At 38.1% G+C, this 25,022-nt stretch overlaps 2 protein-coding genes across 2 annotated transcripts; both read right to left on the bottom strand.

Moving 5' to 3' along the window:
* Positions 1-3,660: 3,660 nt before the first annotated feature.
* Positions 3,661-7,928, bottom strand: OR12D3 (olfactory receptor family 12 subfamily D member 3). The gene has a single exon (XM_060614603.3). The coding sequence runs from the start codon at positions 6,853-6,855 to the stop codon at positions 5,926-5,928; it is 930 nt and encodes a 309-aa protein (XP_060470586.1). The 5' UTR covers positions 6,856-7,928; the 3' UTR covers positions 3,661-5,925.
* Positions 7,929-14,347: 6,419 nt separating this feature from the next.
* LOC132666545 (olfactory receptor 5V1-like) lies at positions 14,348-17,932 on the bottom strand. The gene is given in 2 exon segments (XM_060614552.3): positions 14,348-15,381; positions 17,870-17,932. Coding segments are annotated over 2 exon segments (1,026 nt in total). The 3' UTR covers positions 14,348-14,418.
* Positions 17,933-25,022: the final 7,090 nt, after the last annotated feature.

Here is a 25,022-nt window from a genome sequence, read left to right as displayed (position 1 = left end):
ATCTTTGACAAAGCAGGAAAGAACATCCAATGGAAAAAAGACAGTCTCTTTAACAAATGGTGCTGGGAGAACTGGACAGCAACATGCAGAAGGTTGAAACTAGACCACTTTCTCACACCATTCACAAAAATAAACTCAAAATGGATAAAGGACCTGAATGTGAGACAGGAAACCATCAAAACCTTAGAGGAGAAAGCAGGAAAAGACCTCTCTGACCTCAGCCGTAGCAATCTCTTACTCGGCACATCCCCAAAGGCAAGGGAATTAAAAGCAAAAGTGAATTACTGGGACCTTATGAAGATAAAAAGCTTCTGCACAGCAAAGGAAACAACCAACAAAACTAAAAGGCAACCAACAGAATGGGAAAAGATAGTTGCAAATGACACATCGGACAAAGGGCTAGTATCCAAAATCTATAAAGAGCTCATCAAACTCCACACCCGAAAAACAAATAACCCAGTGAAGAAATGGGCAGAAAACATGAATAGACACTTCTCTAAAGAAGACATCCGGATGGCCAACAGGCACATGAAAAGATGTTCAACGTCGCTCCTTATCAGGGAAATACAAATCAAAACCACACTCAGATATCACCTCACGCCAGTCAGAGTGGCCAAAATGAAGAAATCAGGAGACTATAGATGCTGGAGAGGATGTGGAGAAACAGGAACCCTCTTGCACTGTTGGTGGGAATGCAAATTGGTGCAGCCGCTCTGGAAAGCAGTGTGGAGGTTCCTCAGAAAATTAAAAATAGACCTACCCTATGACCCAGCAATAGCACTGCTAGGAATTTATCCAAGGGATACAGGAGTACTGATGCATAGGGGCACTTGTACCCCAATGTTTATAGCGGCACTCTCAACAATAGCCAAATTATGGAAAGAGCCTAAATGTCCATCAACTGATGAATGGATAAAGAAATTGTGGTTTATATACACAATGGAATACTACGTGGCAATGAGAAAAAATGAAATATGGCCTTTTGTAGCAACATGGATGGAACTGGAGAGTGTGATGCTAAGTGAAATAAGCCATACAGAGAAAGACAGATACCATATGGTTTCACTCTTATGTGGATCCTGAGAAACTTAACAGAAACCCATGGGGGAAGGGAAGGAAAAAAAAAAAAAAGAGGTTAGAGTGGGAGAGAGCCAAAGCATAAGAGACTGTTAAAAACTGAGAACAAACTGAGGGTTGATGGGGGGTGGGAGGGAGGGGAGGGTGGGTGATGGGTATTGAGGAGGGCACCTTTTGGGATGAGCACTGGGTGTTGTATGGAAACCAATTTGACAGTAAATTTCATATATTAAAAAATAAAAAAAATAAAAAAAATAAAAAAAAAAGAAACATCCAGCATATTTGGATATTTTGCCAGCTATCTGAGAAAACCATGGCCCAGTCAAGTTGACACATAAAAATAACCATCACATTCTGATAATACCATTTTCCTAAAAATTGTGTTCTGCTATAAATATAGATATACAACATTTCCTTTTGTTAATATTTGCATGATATAACTTTCATTTTCTTTTACATTTAGCTTTTCTGCACCTTTCTGTTTGGGATGATGTAGCTCTTGTAAGCAACATCAACTTGTCAGGGATTTTTTCCTACCAGCCTGACACTCTGGCCTTTTAACTGAAGTATGTCATCCATTTAAGTTTAAAGTAAGAACTGGTATTTGGGAGTTTAAATCTACTATCTCATTTTGTATTTTCTTTCTGTCCCTTGTCCTATGTCCTTTTCTTTCCTTTGTTCCTCTCTTTTTATAGACTTTGAATTATTTACAACTTTTATCAATTTAGAAGCTATACATTCTTTACCTGGTCATTGGTGGTTATGCCTTAAACAAAAAATCGCATCCTTGGTTGATAAAACTCAGTTGTTAGTTGGTATTTTACCCCCCTCCAGCACAATACTTTGGGACCTTCTAATTCCACTTACCTTCTCCCAACAGGAGAAGGCTATTGCTGTAACGGATATTAATTCTATAAGTAATTCAACCTTCACAGCATATTACCTTTATTATTTTATGCAGTACATATTCATTTAGATTTACCAATATATTTAAATTCTTGATTCTCTCATCCTACTTAGAAACCATCCACTTGTGTTCATTTTCTGCCCTGTTTGCTACTAGTGAGATGTCAACTTGTATTTATCTGAAATTGTCTTTATTTAACTTTCATTTTTGAGAATACTGCATTATGTAGAAAATTCTAGGATTCTAGTTCTTTTTTTTCACCCACTGAAGGTATTATTTTCCTCTCTTAAAAATAATCTAGTCTGTTGTTACTGTTGAAAAAATCATCTTTCAATCTTCCTATGGTTCTTTTGCAGGTTATTGTTCTTGTTTTTAAGTTTTCTTTTGCCACACTCTTCTTCAATCTCAAGATAATATGTTTGTGTATAGAATTTATTATTTGTCATGCCTGGGTTTACTTGGGCTTTTTAAGAAGGGATTAATGTTTTCAAGTTTGGAATATTTTTAAGTTTATTTATTTTTGAGACAGAGAGAGAGAGAGAGAGAGAGAGAGAGCAGGGGAGGGGAAGAGAGAGAGAGAGAGACACAGAATCCAAAGCAGGATCCAGGCTCTGAGCTGTCAACATGAGTCTGGCACGGGGCTTGAACTCACAAAAACTATGAGATCATGATCTGAGCAGAAGTTGGACACTTAACAAACTGAGCCACCCAGGTACCCCCAGTTTGGCATATTTTTAACCACCATCTTCAAATTTTGCTTAAGGCATGTTCTTTGTTCCGTGTGCAGTACATTCTTTGCGCTTTGTTCTCGGTGACATCCAGTTCCTTGAGTTTTGCTACAGCTATGTCTAATCTGCTATTAAATCCATCTGCTCAGCTCCTAATTTGAGTTCTTAAAATTTTCCTTTCTGGGATTTCTAGTGTTTCTTGTCGTTGTGGTTATTTGTTTGTTTTCCAAATCTGAAATTTTATTTTTTATGGTTTCTAATTCCCTGAATTACTAAATTCTGGAAATGTTCTCCATGAACATTGTATGTTTTTCATATAGTCTGTGGGAGTACAGAGGACAGGAGAGATAAAGTAGGGCAAGAGCAGTGCGTGCTGAATGCAGCACGTGCTGAACACAGTACCTGCTCAACCAAGGGAACACAAGACGTGCTGGAAGAAGCAGAAGGGTTTTTCTTTCCAGGATGAAATGCTCAGGTTACTAAGGAAGGTTGAGTCCACCTTTACCCCTTACTTTGCCCCGTGCATTCTTCGTGAGTTTGCCAATGTATATGCATAGACACTCACATAGTTAAGTCATGGTATGTCTCACATGATATATTAACTTATGTTTCTCCTTTCATTTCCACATACTATTGTTCACTCCCCAATAAATACAAGAGAGCTACCCAGCCCTCTCTTGCTTAAGGAAGTTTTTCTTGGTGCAGTCCCTCCAGCCTCTCATCATTTCAAACCATCTCGACTCTGAGTAATGCTTTCAGTCTTGTGTCGCACCAAGCAGTGTGACAATAGTCTGTGGCCAGTTGTTCAATAAATACTAATAACTGAGGTTAGGTTTCTGTTGTCCATTTTCATGCTGATTGTTTTCATTTTTTCTTATCTACTCATACATCTACTTATCCCTGATTTCTTTTTGTTAGTGGACAGTATGATGACATCACTTTCCAGTAATACACTATCAGGTATTCACCTGAATATTGAAGTCCTAGTCTGATCTGAGGATATTATATTTTGTTGAATGCATTTTCTTTATTCGCTGAGATGAACGTACAGTTTTAAACCTTCATTCTGTTAATGTGGTGCATCACATTTACTGATTTGTGTATTTTGAACCACCCTTTCAGTCCAGGGATTGATCCCATTTAATAATGCTGTATGATCCTTTACAAATGCTGTTGAATCCCATTTTCTAGTATTTTACTGAGGAAATCCCTGTATTTATCAGGGATATTGGCCTGTAACTTGTTTGGCTTTGGTTGAGGTTAATGCTTGCCCGTGAAATGAGTTTTGAAGTGTTCCCTTCTCTTAGAATAATTTGAGGAGGAATGACTTCTTATTTAAGTGTTTGACAGAAATCTGTAGAGCTGATTGATCTTTTGGGGGAGGGTTTTAACCCTGCTGTAATCTCCTTACTCATCATTGATCTGTTCAGATTAGGGTGTGTTTTTAGGAATTTTTTCATTTTTTTCTAAGCTATCCAAAGTGAACAACTGTTCATAAGTCTCTGTGTATTTTTGTGGTATCGAGCTTGTCTCCCCTTTAATTTATACTTGTATTTATTTGAATCTTCTCTTTCTTGGTTTATCTAGGTAAAGGATTGTCAACTTTTGGTTACATTTTCAAAACCCAAAGTTGTTTTGATGACTTTTATGTTCTCGTTAGCGTCTGTCATTTACAGCTGACCTTGGACAACATGGGGCTTAGGAGCACAAACATGTAAATTTTGACTACCCCAAAACTTAACTGAGCAAACTACATAGGAAAGCATAGGAATAATTTTACCTGCCTCATCCCATTACACATCCAGAGCAGCTTGATGCTAAGAAGGATCACCTCAGAGACATTTCACCACTTGGGGAAAAAAGAAGAACCCCCAAGAATCTGTCCTGTGTCCCCCCTTTGGCCCATCCATCATTGGAGCTGCACTGCCATCTGCTACTGCTCTGTACATTTCTGATAAGCTGTTAATATCCAACATGGATAAAGAACTCAGAGAACTGGAGATCCTATGATCCATTTTCCATTACCATCAACCCACACAAGTCAGATGCCCTTAATTTTCATTTCAACCTTGCTGCCTGGTATAGCATCTTGTCTGATGGATACTCTGTTAATTACATATCTAAGGAAATGTGGTGTTTCTACCCATTAAGAATTGGTTAGTTATAATAGGTCAATATCAACATACACCCTTCTTCCATCTTTTCAGTCTAATCAGGACCTCAGTGGATTGTATGATGCCCATCTGCATTCATTGGGGGGGGGGGGGGACCTTCTTGGCTCAGCTTCTCAGCTTACCAGGTCAGACACTTATCTCTTTCAGAAGCACCCTCACACAGACACACCAAGAAATAACATTCTACCAGCTCTCTGGGCATCCCTTAGCCCAGTCAGGTTGACACATAAAAATAACCATCACAATGTTCAAAGTGTACAGTGCCAACCAAAGAAGGTTGCTTGGCCATGGTATCCTTTTTATTAAGGTTCTGTTATACAGGTGTGACTGACAGAACCACTGGCCACGTAGCTGAGCTCAGCCTCCAGCCTCCTTCTTCTCTGGAAGTCAGGTTTGTATCACCATGACTCAAAGCTGCAAACCTCTAGCCATATGGTTGGTGTTTCTGGCAGGACCAGCCCCATCCTGAAGCTGTCTTGGGGCCCATATAAGGTCATCTTATGAGCATAAGCCCAGGTGTGATCCAAGTGGTTTATGAATAACAAAGACACTGTGTCACTTGGAGAATTCTGAGAGTTTTAGAAGCTCTATTTCAGAAACTCAGGACAGAGAGCACATAAATTCTTTATTATATCATATGTGCCCATCCCATTTGCTCCTCATCCTTCCTACCTCCTTTTAGTTCTCAATCCCATACTATTATCCTTACGTGTTTACTTACGGGTTTGCTTGTTGGGTGGTCCCCATTACACTAAACTGATTTTCACAAGACTGTGGAGTTTTTCTCACTCCTGTGTTTTCTGCCCCTACTACATTGTCTGATATAACATACGCTCAATGACCATTTCTTAAGTAAATCAGTGAATAAATACTGAACCAAGAATGATTATACATAAATAAGTGCAGAACACAGTGACAAGTGCTACAAATCCCTGAGAGAAAAACAAATCAAGTAGACCATTCACCACAACGAAGGGATGACTCTTAATGGACATCAGACGTCCGCCCTGTTAGTCCCAGAGGTGCTCCTGGCAGTCTTTCAACAAAACTTCCTCCTGAAGATCTTCTTCAGAGCCAACCACACTTCCTTATTCCTAAGAGTGTATATCAGTGGGTTCAGCACTGGGGTGACTGCGCTGTATATAACAGCCACCATCCGATCCTGAACCATGGAAGTGGCTGAGGCTGGACGGATGTATGTGAAGCCCACAGGCCCATAGAAAAGACACAGCACCATGAAGTGTGAAGCACATGTGGACAGAGCCTTGTGAAGTGTGCTGCAGGACTGATGCTCAAACAGAAGGAAACCAACGACATAGAGGTAGGAGAGAAGAGTCAGGAAGAAGGCACCCATGGAAATCCCACCTGTGATGATGGAAATAAGCCATTGATTGACCTGCGTGTCACCACAGGCCAGTTCCAGGAGAGGCTTCACATCACAGAAGAAGTGGTGGAGTTTCAGAGAGTGGCAGAAGTTCAGGCGTGCAGTCAGGACAGAATGCATCAGAGCATAAAGGAAGCTGGTGAGCCAGGCTACGGCAGCCAAGAGGACACACACCTGGTGGTTCATGAGCATGGCATAGTGAAGTGGGTAGCAGATGGCCACGAATCGGTCAAAGCCCATAATGGCCAGCAAGATGGCCTCAGAACAGCCCAGAAAGTGGAAGAAGTGTAGCTGAGTGATGCAGCCTAGGAAAGATATGACCCTGCGAGTGGACAAGAGGGTTAGAAGCAGCTTGGGCAGTGTCACTGAAGAATAGCAGATGTCCAGACAAGAAAGGTTTCCCAGGAAGAAATACATGGGGGAGTGGAGTTTGGGCTCCAAAATAATGATCACCAATATAGCTCCATTTCCAACCAAGCTTATCAAGTAAATGATTAAGAAAAGCACAAAGAAGAAAGGCTGCAGATCCTGAACACTGGTCAGGCCAAGTAAGAGAAACTCACTCACTGTAGTGACGTTCTCCATTGCCTGGGGAGCAAATGTAACAATAACAGTGAGTTAATTTTTCTGAATTTTTAATTTTACATGATGGATGTTAAGTAAGGCAAGATTACTATTTGGAAGACCCTAGGAGTGAGCTACAATGTAAAGAATATTTAGGGGCAGTAAAGCTAAATTTACTTACAATAAAATTGAAGATTAACATACCTCATAAATTCATATGTAGTAAAATGACATTAGATTAATAAAAGCAGCTATAAAGAGAACTTTTTAAAGTAGGAGATGTGAGACATGACCATAACCTCACAAATATATTAGAATCCAAGGTTGGGCAAATTTAAGACACACAAGTAAGGGGAATTGTTGAGCTTATAATTCCAGGTTCTGGAAGCAATGCAGATATAGCCTTGTGAGGATTTTTTCCCTCTTCTTCTAAGATACATAAAAGCCCCAGGAAACCAGCACCTTCCTGACCACCCAAACCTTCAGTAAAATTAAGAGATGCAAAGCCCAGAAACTTCAAATATTGTGTAAGGAGAGGATAAAAACACACAATTAGGATCAGTAATCACAAGATTGAAGCCTGGCAGTGGGGCTGTTGATGTAGAGAAAAACTGGAAATAGTGAGAAGTCCTAACAGTGGGAGAACTTTGAATATACCCCAAATATTTTAGCCCAAAAAGAAAAGTGCTCCACACTTAGCAGGAATTTCTACAAGGGAAAAAAATTAGAAGAAGGCAAAGCATAAACCCTGAGGAAGAGAGAAAAGGCACAGGAAGTATAAGAACAAAGAAACCCTTGCTGTTTGTAAAATAAAATAATCACCACCCTGTTAACTGAAAAGTGGGCCCTTGACCTAAGGAATTGGAAAAACTTATACTTACCCACCCACACTGAGAGTCTCCTGCTGATTACTGGTTCAAAATATCATAGTCCAATGTAAGCTCCCAACTTCAAAAAGTGACAGAACTAGTGAAGACAGTCAAATCCACCACAGAATAAGAAGCTTTAACATACCTCTCCGTATGCAGACAGAAGAATTAGCCAAGAAGTCAGTAAGAATATAAACATCTGAACAACATCATTTACAAGTTTGATTAACATATATAGAACACTTAACCCAACAAGAAAAAATTTATACACACACAAGCAGAGAAAACACAAACTAAGAGAATTCATCACTACACTAAATATACCCTAAAAGAAGTTCTTGAGGAAGAAGTAAGGGATACTAGACAGAGGAATGGAAATGCAGAAAGAGACTGAGAACTGCAGAATGGGTGCACATCTGGGCACACACAAGGGAAAACAGACTCCAGACAGGTGAGAAATACTATATAAAGCAAGAGTGATTATGACCTGTGGATGTTCAAACTGTATAGAGTACAATGCATGAATGAAAAACAAGAAAAGAATTAAAATTATTTTCACACATAACATTTAAAAAATCAAGCATAGGTTGAGTCTTTACCAGAAAAAAAAAATGGCTGGCTCTGTTGGTGGAATGTGCAACTCTTGATCTTGGGGTCGTGAGGTCGTGAGCTTGAGCCCTGCATTGAAGGTAGAGATTACTTTAAAAAAAAATCTTTAAAAAAAAAAAAGCTTCAAAATTTTCAAAAGATGGAACCATCCAAAGACTGTTCTTTGACTATGGTGGGATTAGAAAACACTAAAAAGATATCTAGAAACTCACTAAATGCTTCAAGTTAGGCAATACACACCAAGTAATTCACAGATAAAAGGAGAAATAGGCATTAGAAAATATTTTTAAGTGAACGATAATGAAGATAAGACATATCAAAGCTCTTGTTCTTCAGCTAAAGGAAGAAATAGAGGGGAGTTTTTGGCCTTGGATTCATATGCTAGAAAAGAAAAAAATATTGAAAACCAATACCTTAAACTTTCATTTTAAGAAGCCAGATGGATAAAGGAAGGATACTAGCAACCCAAGTCTGAAGAAAGTAGAAGGAAAGGAATAATAAAAATTATAACATGAATCATAGAAAAGAGCACAACAGAGCAAAGTCAATGAAATAAAAACCTAGAAGTTTGAAAAGATTAGTGAAAGTCAATGTCCAATGTAAAAGTCATCGTGAACACCTTCATGCCAATGAACTTAACAATGCAGATGTAACTTACAAATGAATTCAAACCAAAAGTGGATTACAAAACTTCCAGTAACAAAGAGGAAATGTGATTGATAACTCTATAGGAAACCAGAGCTGCTATTTAAAATCTTCCCCAAAAGGAAACACCAAGTCCATATTGCACGGGCGAATTCTACCAAATAGTTAAGAAAGAAATAATAGCGACTCACACAAATTCTTCCAAATAAAGAAAAGGGTGAAACGCCTCAACTTCCTTTAGAAGGCAGCATAACTTTGAATATCAACACTTTGAAAAGGACTGAACAGAAAATTGCAACCTCCTGTGTTTCATGAACACAGGTGCAGAGTCCCTTTCTTCCTGTCTGCTTGGTGATCCTGGGTGTGAAGCCACCTCCTCGGGCATCTGGGTTATTGCTCCAGTCTTTCTACTCTTGCCCAACCCGCCATTCTCAGCAGCATCCAGGAGTACTCTGCTAAATATAAGCCTAATGCGCTACACCGTCTAGTGATTCCCATCTTATCAGAGTAAACATTCAAAGTCAGTACACTAACCTGAGTCTATTTCCACTGCCCTTGTGAGTGTTCAGCTGCCCCGGCTCACTGCTGTTCCTGGAACACACCAATCACACTCAGTTCAGGGTCCAGGCACAGCTGTCCGGGTCTGGGCACTCTTACACTTGTGAAATCTGCATAACTAATCCCCACACCTCTTAGTCTTTGCCCCACAGGCACTCCCTCAATGTAGATTGCTCTGATTGCCCTGTGTTAATTTACCAAAAAATGAGAAAAGCGTACTGTGTCATTCTTCCCTGCTATGGTGTCACCAATGGCACTCGTCCTACACTGGTACATTGGATTTTATCATACATGTTGTCTTTCATCCTCAACTTAACTATAAGCTCCAAAAGCAAACAAACAAATAAACAAACAAAAACTATTGTCCATTTTATTCACTATTGCACCCCCCAGCATCTAGAACTGGAAATTTTTTTGTTTTTGGTGCTGTCTCTATATTGATTGAATTAACTAGTAGATTATTATTACCAGTTCAGTGTTTGTCAACGATTAAAATTACCCCAAAGAGGTCAGATCTGTGCTTTACTAAGTCCAGTAATCTACAATATACCTGCAGTATTCCCCTGAATGTGATGCTATGTCACAAAGGACTCCTCCACTTTATCAGAGCCCCCAGCAACACAGAAAGTCAGGAATGGATATTTGCAATCAAGTAAATGGTTTTTAACCACGTAAGGCCAGTTGTTGTTTTAGCAAATCACCTTTATCATAAACTGACTTCAAGGACACTAGTGATTCTTAGTGATTATTTAGCATCAGTAAACAGTTTTAAATTTTAAATAATTATATGATTAGCGAAAGGACACAAAAGTCAAGGGGCTGTTTTCCATGGATGTGGACAATAGGAGAAATATTCTAACTGGAATTATTAGTAGCAGAGGGAAGAGGGTTCATCTCAGGAATCACATATGTGATTGAAGGACATTGTAACCAGGATAAACATCAGGGATTTGAGATGTACCCATGTGAAAACACATGATTATACTATAGTTCTGAAAATTATTTTCCTTTTTCCTGAATGGTCACACCATCCATCCTCCACTAACAATAATACTACTGCAAAGTTATGTAACTATCTGACACAAGGTGCAATGTAGCACTCTAATGCTAGGACTAGAACCTGCCACATACATTAAGACATTACTCAGTTAATTCTTTTCTTTCTCCCTCACTTCCTTCTTCCCTTTATCTTCTCTCTTTGTAAAACACACACTAAGAAATTCTATCAAAACATACACCTATACTTGATAACAATCTACTCTGAAAAACACTGTAACAAAAAAAGTAAAAAATACACACACAAATTGATTAGGGAGTTTGAAGCTTCGCAGCTGATGACTTGTTCTGGGAGCCACCTAGTGTGTCCCACTCTGATTTTCACAGCCTATATTCAAAGAGTTCCCAGTTATCCCCACCCACACCTTCCAGGCACCCTGACCCAACATCAGAAAACCATTCTCTCAGCCACTTTGCCCTGTACTTCTCTCTGCACGTACCTTACAATGACATAATGTCTGCTCAGAATTCAGAGATCAGATGTCTCTCTGGTTAAATTATCAGAGACAGTTCTGGCTGCTCAAAACTTCTTATGTCCATTTTTATTACAAACAGCTTATATCTAAAAGATTGAATCTCAGCAAATTTCATCTCTCATTCTAACCAGAGAACAAACAGACTAAATCTTGGAAAACCTCCCCAGTGGCATCCTGGGAATTAATGTCTTGGGGTTTTTCTCTCCAAAGACTTATTCTCTCCATATTTCTATTCCCATAAATATCAATTTATGTGGGGGGGGGGAGGGAGGTGGTGTGATTATGAAGCCACTACATTGATTTTTTTTTAATGGCAAAATGCATACGGGGTAAGAAGATTTAAGTAACTGCTGCCCTAGCATCATACACCATGGAGACTAGAAAACAGTGGAACTACAATTTTAAAATGTTGGCAGAAAAAAAAATTGTCAACTCAGAATTCTATATCTGGTCAAAATATTCTTTAAAAATGAAGGCGAATTGAAACATTTTCACTTAAAAGAACATTAAAAGGGTCCATCACCGAGAGACCTGTGATAAAACAAAGCTGAAGGATGTACTTCAAGCTAAATGGGCACATGTCCCGGTGCAAACTTGAACTTCCAGGAAGAAATGAAGAGCAACAGAAATGATAAATATGGAGTAACTATGAAAGACACTTTTCTGTGAAAAATTGAGTCCTTTTCCTCTAAGATTAGGAACAAGAGAAGGATACCCACTCTCACCACTTCTCTCCAACATAGTACTTGATGTTGTAGCCAGAACAATTAGGCAAGAAAAAGAAATAAAAGGCACCCAAATAAGAAAGGAAGCTGTATAATTGTTTCTCTGCACAGATGACATGATCTTGTAAAGCAAAACAAAACAAAACAAAACAGACCTACAATGCCACCCACAAAAAAAGTGTTAGGATTAATAAATGAATTCAATAAACTTGCAGGATACAAAATCAACATACAAAAATAAGTTGTGCTTCTGTACACTAATAAGAAACTATCTGAAAAAGAAATTAAGAAAACAATCACATTTACAATGGTAAAAGAATAAAATACTCAGCAATATATTTAACCAAGGAGATGAAAGATCTGCACACTAAATACTATAAAACATTGACAAGAGAAATGGAAGAAGAGACATAAATGGAGAAATATCCCATGTTCATGCTTTGGAAAAACAAATAATATTAAAATACTCATACTACACAGAATGATATATAGATTCAACGTAATCCCTATTAGAAATCCAATGGCATTTTTTAAAGGAATAGAAAAAATAATCCTAGAATTCATATGAAATCAAAACAGACTCTTAAGAGTCAAACTGATATTGAGAAATAAAACCAAAGCTAGAGGTGCCATACTTCCTGATTTCAAATTACATTACAAAGCTCTTGCAAACACCACGGTGTGGTAGTGGCATAAGAACAGACCCATAGATCAATGGAACAGAATAGAGTGCCCAGAAATAAACCCACACATACATGGTCAACTAATCTTCTACCAAGAATAAAAGCAAATGAGTAAAGGACAGTCTCTGAAATAAAATTGCTGGGAAAACTGGATCTCCACATATAATTGAATGGAGTTGGATCCATGTCTTATACCATATACAAAAATCAACTCAAAATGGATTGAAATTTAAACACAAAACCTAAAACCATAAAATTGCTACTAGAAAAATAGGGGAAACCCCCTTGACATTGGCCTTGGAAATTATTTTTTTGGATGTGACACCAAAGCACAAAAAAACAAAAGCAAAACTAAACAAGTGGGACTATGTTGAACTAAAAAGCTTCTACCCAGCAAAGGAGACAATCAAGAAAAGGAAGAGGCAACCTACAGAGCAGGAGAAAATATGTGCAAATCCTGTATATGATAAGGGGTTAATATCCGAACGATATAAGGTATCCCTACAACCCAGTAGCAAAAAAAAAAATTAAAAATTAGCAAAGGACTTGAATAGACATTTTTTTTCAGAGAAGACATACAAATGACCCACAGGTATATGATAAGCTATCTAATCTACTAACCATCAGGAAAATGCAAATCAAACCAGACTGAAATATCACCTCACATCTGAATTAAAATCCATGCAATTGCCTTTCTTTATAGATGTATGTTGTGTTCCCTGTTTTAAATTTAAATAGCATGTGAACCAAATATTTTATAATTTTTAAAAAAATAAGATATTTTTGTCCTTCTGAATTTTATTGTGTGTACAAGGCTGTTTTTATAAAAATGTGTCCCAACCTAAGAAGCACAGAAGCATCAGATCATACAAAGTAGAGTTATTTTCAGGGGCACCTGGGGGGCTCCAGTCACTTAAGTGTCTGACTTCTGCTCAGGTCATCATCTCAGGGTTTTACAAACCCTGAGCCTACATCAGGCTCTCTGCTGTCAATACAAAGCCTGTTTAGGATCCTCTGCCTCCCTCTCTCTCTGGCCCTCTGCCACTCGCATGTGTGTGTTCTCTCGCTTTCAAAAATAAACATTTTTTTACGTTAAAAAGAAGTAGAGTTATTTACAGAGATTCCTTAAAGAAGATGGGAACATGCCACATATTTAGAGGTGAAGAATACAGACAAGAGTATAGAGACTATGGCATGGTCTTTTCCAAATGGAGATAAATCAGAATTTGTTCTACACAGTCAGCAAAAAATCTGAAATGTCCCTTCAGAGCTGAACTTAAGAGAACCCATTTCATACTGATGTACACATTTCTGTGGAGGTCTACATCCCTCAGGCATAATGCAGAATTTAAGATGTTTATTAAATTGCTGTCCAAATTGAAGTGAATGAGTCATTTTATGGAAACTAAATTAAGACATAATTATTTGTGTAGTCTCAATAGAAAAATGTATTGGCAGTGATGAAAACAAGGAGAACTTCTACATCCTTAGAAAATTTTCTCAAGATTTTGAAAGCACAGTGAAAATAAGAAGGAAGGTGACAAAAGAAAATGACTTTGAGACAAATGTAGCAAGAACCAGAAATGCAGGCCAACAGATAGTCCACCATAGGACAAAAGCAAAATGGAAGAACAGTAGAGTAACTAAAGAATATATTTGACACAGATGTTAAATAATCAAAAATCATGTACATGTGGAGACAAGCATTATATTTGTAGTTATATCCATGAGCTTCAAATTAACTTTTTAAACTATTTAGAAAAAGTTTCAAACATACAGAAAAGACACAAGTGTTTCAAGAATAGGAAGGGGACAAAAATATATAGTAACCCTTTACTTTGCCCCTTTGTTTAATCATTGAAATTAACTTTTAATTAGAAATGTTGGCAAGAAGCAATGAGATTGTATCACTAAGAAGCTAATTTTCTATTATTAATCATCACAGAAAAGTAAACACTACAGTTCAAGGGAAATGAAATGTGAAGGTTGCAACCTTTTCTCCCACCGCTTTCAAGGCCTTTCTGATGTCCTTATTCTTCAAAGTACAGATGACAGGATTTAACATGGGAGTGACAACACTGCAGAGGACAGAGACCAGCTGGTCTCTCTCCAGCGACCATGTTGAGACGGGCCACACGTATGTGAAGATGGCACTACCGTAGTACAGAAGGACAATGACCAGGTGCGAGGCACAGGTAGAAAATACCTTTTGCCTCTCCTCTGAGGAGCGGATCCTCAAGATAGCAGAGATAATATAGAAGTAGGAAAGGATGATAGCCAAGAAAGGAGCCCACCCAATGAAGACCGCAATGGACAGCAATGCCAAATCATTGACGGAAGTGCCCCCACAAGACAACATCAGCAAAGGGGAGATGTCACAGAAGAAATACTGAATCTGGTTGTTGCCCCAGAAGGGCAGGTAGAAGGTCAGAAGTGTGCACTCCCTTGTTGAGGAACCCCCAGTCCAGCATGAGGTGGCTAACCGGCCATACAGGGCTCTGTTCATAATCACTGAGTACTGTAGAGGTTTGCAGATTGCAATGTAACGGTCATACGCCATGGCCCCCAGGAGGAGACACTCTGATCCTTCTAAGAAAATACATGCAAACAGTTGTGCCCCACATCCCCCATAGGACATGCTCTTCTTCTCTGACAGGAGATGCACCGTCATCTGGGGGACGTTGGTGGTGGTGTAGCAGATGTCAAGAAAGGCCAAATTCCTCAGAAAATGATATATGGGGGTGTGTAGATGTGGATCAGCCACAGACACCAGGATAATGAAGATATTTCCTCCCAAAGTACAGATATGGGTCAGAAAGAAGACAGTGAAGAGTAAAAATTGTGAATCATTTAGGTTGGAGAATCCCAAGATAATGAATTTGAACAGAGTTTGGTTTTATCTTTCTTCCTCTTGAGAATGAGAAGCCTACAAATTGTGTTATTCAAATGGTGCAAGAGTGAAATCTGCAAAACAAGAAAATATAGCTTGATAGGTAAAACACTCATCATCTCTATCAGCATAAACACTGAGCATTTAGCATCCACAACAAATCACAGAGGCATGCAACAATCATCACCAGAAACCCCCATACTCAAAATTTCCTATGAGACATCTCTCTTCAGGACATTAGGAACATCTTTACAAAAATAAGTAAATATTTAAAAGCCCACATGGGAAGTGGCAGGCCCCTTTCCTCGCTCTCCACCATGTCCTGGAGATGGTTGGTGAATATCCATCAGACAGTTTGTATGAGCTGTGGGGTCATTTGAGTCTCTTCCTGAGAAGCTTCCTTGTCCTTCTTATCCTCTTAATCCTTCATGTCACTGAGTGCTAATTTTTTGTATATACCTTTCCAACATTTTCCTATGCACATACATTCAAAATAGAGATAAGATTATAGTTTTGTATCCTACAGCATATTATGACATTCCTCCTGTCATTAACACTCTTCTACAATATGGTTTCTAATGGCCACATTTACATCCATCATATGGATGCACCAGACTTGCATAGAGCCAAACATTCATGACCCAAATAAATTAAGTATTATAATAATGATTGCAGCATATTATGACTCAGAGAGGAAATACGAAATAAAACACTGAGTAAAGTAAATAATGCTTGGTATAGGGTTGGTGCTCATAAAATCAAAATCCATTGGTCTTTCCCATTCCTAAATTTCTCCAGATCCATGAAAAGTTTGAATTACTCTGATTCAAATGTTGGAATTTATAAGCATTCACACACAAAATAAAGGAGAATGTTAAACCTGGATTTCTTAGATGTAAGATAAAACTTTGTTTACACTACATACTTAAAATTGTCAAAATAATAAACAGTAAAAAAACTGGGTAGGATATTTGTTTTCAAGGAAACAAAGTAGATTCTAAAATGATCATTGGTGGGGCGCCTGGGTGGCGCAGTCGGTTAGGCGTCCGACTTCAGCCAGGTCACGATCTCGCAGTCCGTGAGTTCGAGCCCCGCGTCGGGCTCTGGGCTGATGGCTCGGAGCCTGGAGCCTGTTTCCGATTCTGTGTCTCCCTCTCTCTCTCTGCCCCTCCCCCGTTCATGCTCTGTCTCTCTCTGTCCCAAAAATAAATAAAAAACGTTGAAAAAAAAATTTAAACTGCATCAGGTGGGAGCAGTCAGATCTGTCTGGATTTGCCCCCCAGGCCACAGTAGGGCAAGGAAGAAAAAATAAAAATAAAAATAAATAAAATGATCATTGGTAATTCAAGGCCAAATAATAAATTTTATTTGGCTTTTTATTTGTAATTGTTTAGTTTTTTTTTCCTAAGTTAACCAAACTATTTGTTTCCATAACACACACTATAAACAATTGAAGGCAGGAAGAACATCATAAGAAATATTGTTGAAATTGAGGTTCAGTGAGAGGAATCAATATGGCAGAGCAGCATGGAGACCTTGAGCTGCTCTTGTCCCTGAGACACAGCTATATCAACACCAAACCATTTTGTACACCTAGGAAACTGATCTGAGGATTAACACAACAATCTACATAACTTGAGCCGCAGAACTTGGCAGGTATGTGGTGTAGAGAGGTGAACTGGGGAGAGAAAAGCCGTGGAAGGTAGGGAGTTTTTTTTGCAGAGAGAGGACAGAGAAAGAAAAAGGAAAGGGGAGAGTGTGGTGCATCAATCATGCAAGAAAAACACCCCCCTGAAAGAAGTTGGGGAGACATTGAGAGAAAGAGTGAAAACAGTCATAGGGGACTGAACAAGAAATCTGTTTCCCAAAACCAGAGACAGGAAAGAAAAGAGAGGATTTCAATACCACCAGGATTCTATAAACAATGGAATCTGAAGTTTCAGAGCTCAGTGCCTGGTGGTGCTCTGGTGAGGAAGCAGGGTGAATCCCCAGGAGCAGATAGCAGGGTCTTAAGGGTCTGTATGCCACAAGGGGAGAAGTGGTTCCCCTGCTTGGAGAGCACCTGGTAGAGGCCATATGGTCTCCCCACAGGCAAAGGTCCTGAGAATGGCCACATTTACTGGTATCAGGACAAAGATACCAGAGTGTGGTGAAACCTGGTGCCAACTGTGTGTGGTGATTTGCCAAAATCTCTGAACCTCTGCTGCTGTGCGATCTCATGAACATTTTCTGGGGGGAGCCAGCACCAAGCCATTGCTCAGCGAGACCCTCCCCCAGAGACTAAGCACAGGTCTAAGCCACAGGTGTCTCTGAAGTGTGGAGTTTTGAAACAACCCCATCTGAGAACTCTGGCAGGCAGCTTGGACATGGACAGGGTAGAGGCGAGGAGCGGATGGAGGCCTGAGACAAAGGAGGGGTGCTTGATCACAGGTGGGTGAGAGTTCGAAGTTCCTATGACAGAGACTAAGGACCTGGGTGAAGCCATTACCACGTCTCCTACACACACACATGCACATACACACACATGCATGCCACACTGGCCACTCCGGTAAGCTAAGCAGTACCACATGGTGGAGAACGCAGCCATTATACCAAGTCCCACCCAACTGCACCCTCCAAGCACATCCCCTAGGAGACCAGCACAAGTCACACCACCTGCTTAGGGTATGGACTACAGAGTGCCTCATAGTTTCAGTTCTAGAGGAAACTAGATGTAATTTCATTCAGGTTTCACTCTGTTTGCTGGTTCATATATTAGTTCACTTTCTTTGCTTCTGTTTATGCTTTGTTTTCTTTTTTCTTTCTTTTTTTCCTCTTGGTTGAGTACAGAAAGAGAAAAATTTATTTTGATTTACTATTTTTTACTTTATTTTTAATTTTATAAATTTTTTATTCTATTTCATTTTATCTTATTTTATTCAGTTATATATACTTTTTTAATTTTTAAATATTTGTTACCTTTTTTTCCCTTTCCCTTTTTTCTCTATTCTATCAAGCTTCTTTCAACAAGCGGAGTAAAACACACCTAGGATATAGCTTTCTTTATTTAATTTTTTGGTTTTTTTAAATTCTTTTAATTTTTATCTTTTCTTTTATTGATTTTTTATTTCCCCAAAATGTCAAAATGAAGCAATTCACCCCAAGAGAAAGAACAGAAAGAAATGGCAGCCAGAGAATTCATCAACACAGATATAAGCAAGATGTCTGATATAGAATTAAACCACAATTATAAGAATACTAGCCGAGCTTGACAAAAGCATAGAAAATAGCAGAGAATCCCTACTACAGAGTTAAAAGAAGTAAATTCTCACTAGGCCAAAATTAAAAATGCTATAACTGGGATGCAATCTCAAATGGATGCTATGACAGCAAGGGTGGACAAAGCAGAGAAGTGAATCAGCGATATAAAGGATAAAGTTATGGAGAACAATGAATCAGAAGAAAAGTGTGAAGCAAAGGCCAAAGATAACTATACAAGACTTAGAGCACTAAGTGACTTATTAAAAAGGAATAACATCTGAATCATAGGAGTCCCAGAAGATGAAGAGAGAGAAAAAGGGGCAGAAGGTTTATGTGAGCAAATTATAGCTGAAAACTTTCCTAATCTGAGGAAGGACGCAGACATCAAAATTGAGGAAGGACAGAGAACTCCCATTAGATTCAACAAAAATGACCATCACCAAGTATATCATAGTCAAATTCACAAATTACACACACACACACACACACACACACACACACACACACACACAGAAAGAAAGAATCATGAAAGCAGCAAGAGTAAAAAAGTCCTTAACCTGCAAGGGAAGACAAATAGGTTCACAGCAGACCTATCCACAGAAACTTGGCAGGCCAGAAAGGAGTGGCAGGATATACTCAACATGCTGAATCAGAAAAATGTTATCCAGCAAGGCTATCATTCAGAATAGAAGGAGAGGTAAAGAGTTTCCCAAACAAACAAAAACCAAAGGAGTTTGTGACCACTAAACCAGCCCTGCAAGAAATTTTAAGGGGGATTCTTAAGTGGAGAAAAGGCAAAACAAAATAAAAAAGACAAAAAGCAACAAAAACTAAAAAGAACCAGAAACACCAAGTCTACAGGCAACACAATGGCACTAAATTCATCTTTCAGTATTCACTCTAAATTTAAAAGTTTTTAATATTTTTTTATTATTTATTTTTGAAAGAGGGAGGGAATGTGACTGGGGGAAAGGCAGAGAGCCTCCGAAGGAGGCTTCAGGCTCTGAGATATCAACATAGAACCTGATGTGGGGATCAAACATACGAGCTGTGAGATCATGAGCTGAGCCAAAGTCCAACACTTAATCAATTGAGCCATCCAGGGGCCCCTTTCAGTACTCACTCTGAATGTAAATGGACTAAGTGCTCCAAACAAAAGACACAGGGTATCAGAATGATTAAGAAAACAAGACCTATCTATATGCTGCCTACAAGAGACTCATTTTAGATTTAAAGACACCTGCAGATTGAAAATAAAGGGATGGAGAACCATCTATCACACTAATGGTCATCAAAAGAAAGCTAGAGTAGCCATACTTATATAAGACAAATTAGATTTTAAAACAAAGTCTGTAAAAAGAGATGGAGAAAGCATTATATCATAATTAAAGGGTCTACCCAAAAGAAGACCTAATTGTGAATATTTATGCTCCCAATGTAGAGGAACCCAAATATAAAAATCAGTTAATCACAAACATAAAGAAACTCATTGACAATAATACCATAATAGTAGGGAATTTCAACACCCCACTTACAACAATGGACAGATAATCTAAACAGCAAACCAACAAGGAACAATGGCTTTTATACAGGATGGACTTAACAGATATACTCAGAACAGTTCATCCTAAAGCATCAGAATACACATTTTTCTCGAGTACACATGGAATATTCTCCAGAATAGCTCACATAATGGGTCACAAATCAGTGTTCAGCAAGTACAAAAACATAGAGATCATACCATGCATACTTTCAAACCACAACATTATGAAACTCAAAATCAACCACAAGAAAAAATTTAGAAAGACCATGAATACTTGGCGATTAAAGAATATTCTACTAAAGAATGAATGGGTTAGCCAAGGAATTAAAGAGGAAATTAAAAAGTCCATGGAAAAAAATAAATGAAAACACGACAGTCCAAAACCTCTGAGATGCAGCAAATGCAGTCATAAGAGGGAAGTATATAGCAATCCAGGCATTCCTAAAAAAGGAAGAAAGGTCTCGGATATAGAACCTAACCTTACACCTAAAGGAGCTGGAAAAAGAACAGCAAATACAACCCAAAACCAGCAGAAGGGAAATAATAAAGATTATAGCAGAAATCAATGATATCAAAAAAATAAATAAAACAACAAAACAAAACAAAACAAAAAATAGTAGAACAGATCAATGAAACCAGGAGCTGGTTCTTTAAAAGAATTAGCAAAATGATAACCCCCTTGCCAGAATAACCAAAAAGAAAAAGGAAAGGACCCAAATAAATAAAATCAAGAAAGAAAGAGGAGAGATCACAACCAACACAGCAGAAATAAAAATAGTAATAAGAGAATATTATGAGCAACTAAATGCCAACAATTTGGGCAATCTGGAAGAAATGGACAAATTTCCAGAAACATATAAACTACCAAAACTGAAACAAGAAGAAACAGAAAATTTGAACACACCCATACCAGTAAAGAAATTGAATCAGTAATCAAAAATCTCCAAACAAACAATAGTCCAGGGCCAAATGGCTGCCCAGGGGAATTCTACCAGATGTTTAAAGAAGAATTAATACCTATAGTTTTGAAGCTGTTTCAAAAAATAGAAATGGAAGGAAAACTTCCAAATTCTATGAAGCCAGCATTACCTTGAATCCAAAATCAGACAAAGACACCACTAAAAAGACAATTACAGACCAATGTCCCTGATAAAAATCGATGCAAGAATCCTCAACAAGATATTAGCAAACTGGATCCAACAATACTTAAAAGAATTATTCACCACAATAAAACCAGATTTATTTCTTGGATGCAAGGTGGGTTCAATATTTATAAATCAATCAATGTGTTACATAACATTAATACAAGTAAAGACAAAAACCACATGATCCTCTCAATAGATGCAGAAAAAGAACTTAACAAAATACAGCATCCTCGTGTGATAAAAACCCTCAAGAAAGTAGGAATAAAAGGAACATACCTCAATATCATAAAGGCCATATATGAAAGAGCCATAGTTAATATCATTGTCAATGTGGAAAAACTGAGAGCTTTCCCCATATGGTCAGGAACATGAAAGGGATGTCCACATTCATCACTATGATTCAACATTGTGTTTGTAAGTCCTAGCCTCTGCAACCAGACAACAAAAAGAAATAAAAGGCATCCAAATTGGCAAGGAGGAATTTGAACCTTCACTCTTCGCAAATGACATGATACTCTATGTGGAAAACCCAAAAAACTCCACCAAAAAACTGGAGAAATGACATGAATTCATCAGTTTCAGCATATAGAATCCACATACAGAAATTGGTTACATTTCTATACACCATTAATGAAGCAGCAGAAAGAGAAATCAAGGAATTTATCCCATTTAAAATTGTATCCAAAACAATAAAATATTTAGGAATAAATCTAACCAAAGAAGTGAAAAATCTATACACTGAGAACTACAGAAAGCTTATGAAATAAATTGAAGAAGACACCAAGAAATGGAAAAACATTCCATGCTCATGGATTGAAAGAACAAATATTGTTAAAATGTCGATACTACCCAAAGCAATCTACACATTCAATGCAATCCCAATCAAAATAACACCAGCATTCTTCATAGAACAAACAATCCTAAAATTTGTATCAAACCAGAAATTACCTTGAATAGTCAAAGTAATGTTGAAAAAGAAAACGAAAGCTGGAGGCATCACTATTCCAAACTTTGACCTGTATTACAAAGCTATAGTTTTCAAGACAGTATGGTACTGGCACAAAAACAGATCAGATCAATGGAACAGGATAGAAAACCCGGAAATGGACCCACAAACCTATGCCCAACTAATCTTTGACAAAGCAGGAAAGAATATACAATGAAAAAAAAGACAGTTTCTTTAGTAAATGATGCTGGGAAAACTGGACAGCAACATGCAGAATGAATCTGGACCACTTTCTTACACCATACACAAAAATAAACTCAAAATGGATGAAAGACCTAAACATAAGACAGGAAACCATCCATATTCTGGAGGAGAAAACAGACAACAACCTCTTTGACCTCAGCCACAGCAACTTCTTACTTCACATGTTTCTGGAGGCAAGGGAAACAAAAGCAAAAATGAACTATTGGGACCTCATCAAGAAAAATGGTTCTGCACAGTGAAGGAAACAATTAGCAATACTAAAAGGCAGCAACCAACAGAATGGGAGAAGATACTTGCAAATGACATATCAGATAAAGGGTTAGTATCCAAAACCTATAAAGAACTTAGCAAACTCTACACCCCCAAAAAACAAATAATCCAGTGAAGAAATGGGCAGAAGACATGAACAGACACTTTTCCAAAGAAGACATCCAGATTGCTAACAGACACATGAAAAGACATTCATCATCACTCATCATCAGGGAAATACAAATCAAAACCACAATGAGATACCACCTCACACCTGTCAGAATGGCTAAAATTAACAATTCAGGAAATGACAGATGTTGGTGAGGATGCAGAGAAAGGGGACCCCCCCCCCTCTTGCACTGCTGGTGGTAATGCAAACTGGTGTAGCCAGTCTGGAAAACAGTATGGAGGTTCCTCAAAAAACTAAAAATAGAACTACCCTATGACTCAGTAATTGCACTACTAGGTGTTTATCCAAAGGATACAAAAATGCTGGTTCTAAGGGGCACATGTACCCTAATGTTTATAGCAGTGCTATCAACAATAGCCAAAGTATTATGGGGCTCTGTGCTGACATTGTGGAGCCTGCTTGGGATCTTTTATGTCTTCCTCTCTCTCTGCCCCTCCTATACTCATGCTGTCTCTCTCTCTCTCTCTCTCTCTCTCAAAATAAATAAGTAAAACTTAAAAACAATAAGAAATTTACATAATGTGTCCAGATACACGGTAAATAAATATCAAGTGCCTTTTAATATATCAGAAATTAGTCAGGAAATATGATTTTTAAAATAACACTTTGACAATAGCAACCACATACAAAATAGACCCTAAAATAATGTCATAAAAATGTGTATGGCCTACATATGCCATACATGACAAACTTTGATCAAAGTGACAAAAGTTTACCAAAGAAGGCTTGAATAAATGAAGAAATACATCCTCTTTGTGGATGGAAAGTCTTAATTATATAGAAATGCCAGTTGTACCCCCACATTAATAAATACATTTCACACAGACACACACACACACACAGACAATAACCAAAGAATGGAAAAAGTCCAAATGTCCATCTACTGATGAATAGACAAAGAAGATGTGATATATATACACAGTGGACTATTACTCAGTGATGAAAAAGAATGAAATCTTGCCATTTGGAAGAATGTAGGTGGAACTAGAGTATATTATGCTAAGCAAAATAAGTCAGTCAGATAAATACAAACATCATGATTTCATTCACATGTGTAATTTAAGAAACAAACAATATAAACATAGGGGAAGGTGAGCAAAAATAAGATAAAAACAGAGAGGGAGGCAAACCATAAAAGACTCTTAGAGAACAAATTGAGGGTTGCTGGAGGGGAGGTGGCAGGGGATGGGCTAAATGGGTGATGGTCATTAGGGAGGCCACCTGTTGGGATGAGCACTGGGTGTCATATGTAAGTGATGAATCACTAAATTCTATCCCTGAAATCATTATTACACTACATGGTTAACATAACTTGGATTTAAATTTAAAAAAGAAATTTGAAAAAACAAATTAATATTAGGTCTGATAGTCTTGTGTTTTAAAATTATGGGACAATAAAAAACACAATGAATCAATATGAATTATTTTATTTCTACTTAACTTCATGGATGCCATGCATTGTTTAAGTGTTATGAAAAATAAGCTTTTTATAAAGGAAATCTCTCATGAGTTAATCTACAGGGGACAGTGCTTGGCTGAATTCCATCTCATTGGAGAACTGAATGGACAATAAAGAAACAGCAATCCCAAAGCTCTGGCCCAGAGCTAAAGAAAGGTAAAAACTGGTTTCCAGAATTTCTATCAATATTAAAATGACATATCTCATCTGAATTCATTTACACAACAAATTTTCCTTTGCATCATCTGAATGTTCTGTCCTGTATACAAACAAGAAACTACCATCTTGAAAGAATCCCATTGTGAGAAGTCTTTTGGTGGTAATCACTAATCAGTGATTTCTCTAGGACAAACAGCACTGCACTCATCACCTGAAAAAAAAACAAAGGAGGCAGAAATCCTAGCAAACCTTGTCTCTACACTTCCACATGGTGTACTCCCTCCACCCCTTCCCACACTGAACTGTATGTGCTAACCTGTGGCTGTGTGTGCAGTCGGCCAGCATTCAGAATGCTGGGCATCATGCTTGGTGCTGGAACTCAACAACATACCTGGACCAGCTTTCGTGGACCACCTTTCACAAGCAGAATCTGTACTTCCAGTTTAGAAGGAGGTTTAAAAGTCCTTTAGTCTGGCCACTGG

Source organism: Panthera onca, chromosome B2, assembly GCF_046562875.1.
Source record: "Panthera onca isolate mPanOnc1 chromosome B2, mPanOnc1 haplotype 2, whole genome shotgun sequence".
Classification (NCBI taxonomy): Eukaryota; Metazoa; Chordata; class Mammalia; order Carnivora; family Felidae; genus Panthera; species Panthera onca.
Note: the sequence above shows the minus strand (reverse complement) of the source record. Positions and strands in the feature narration are given on the sequence as shown.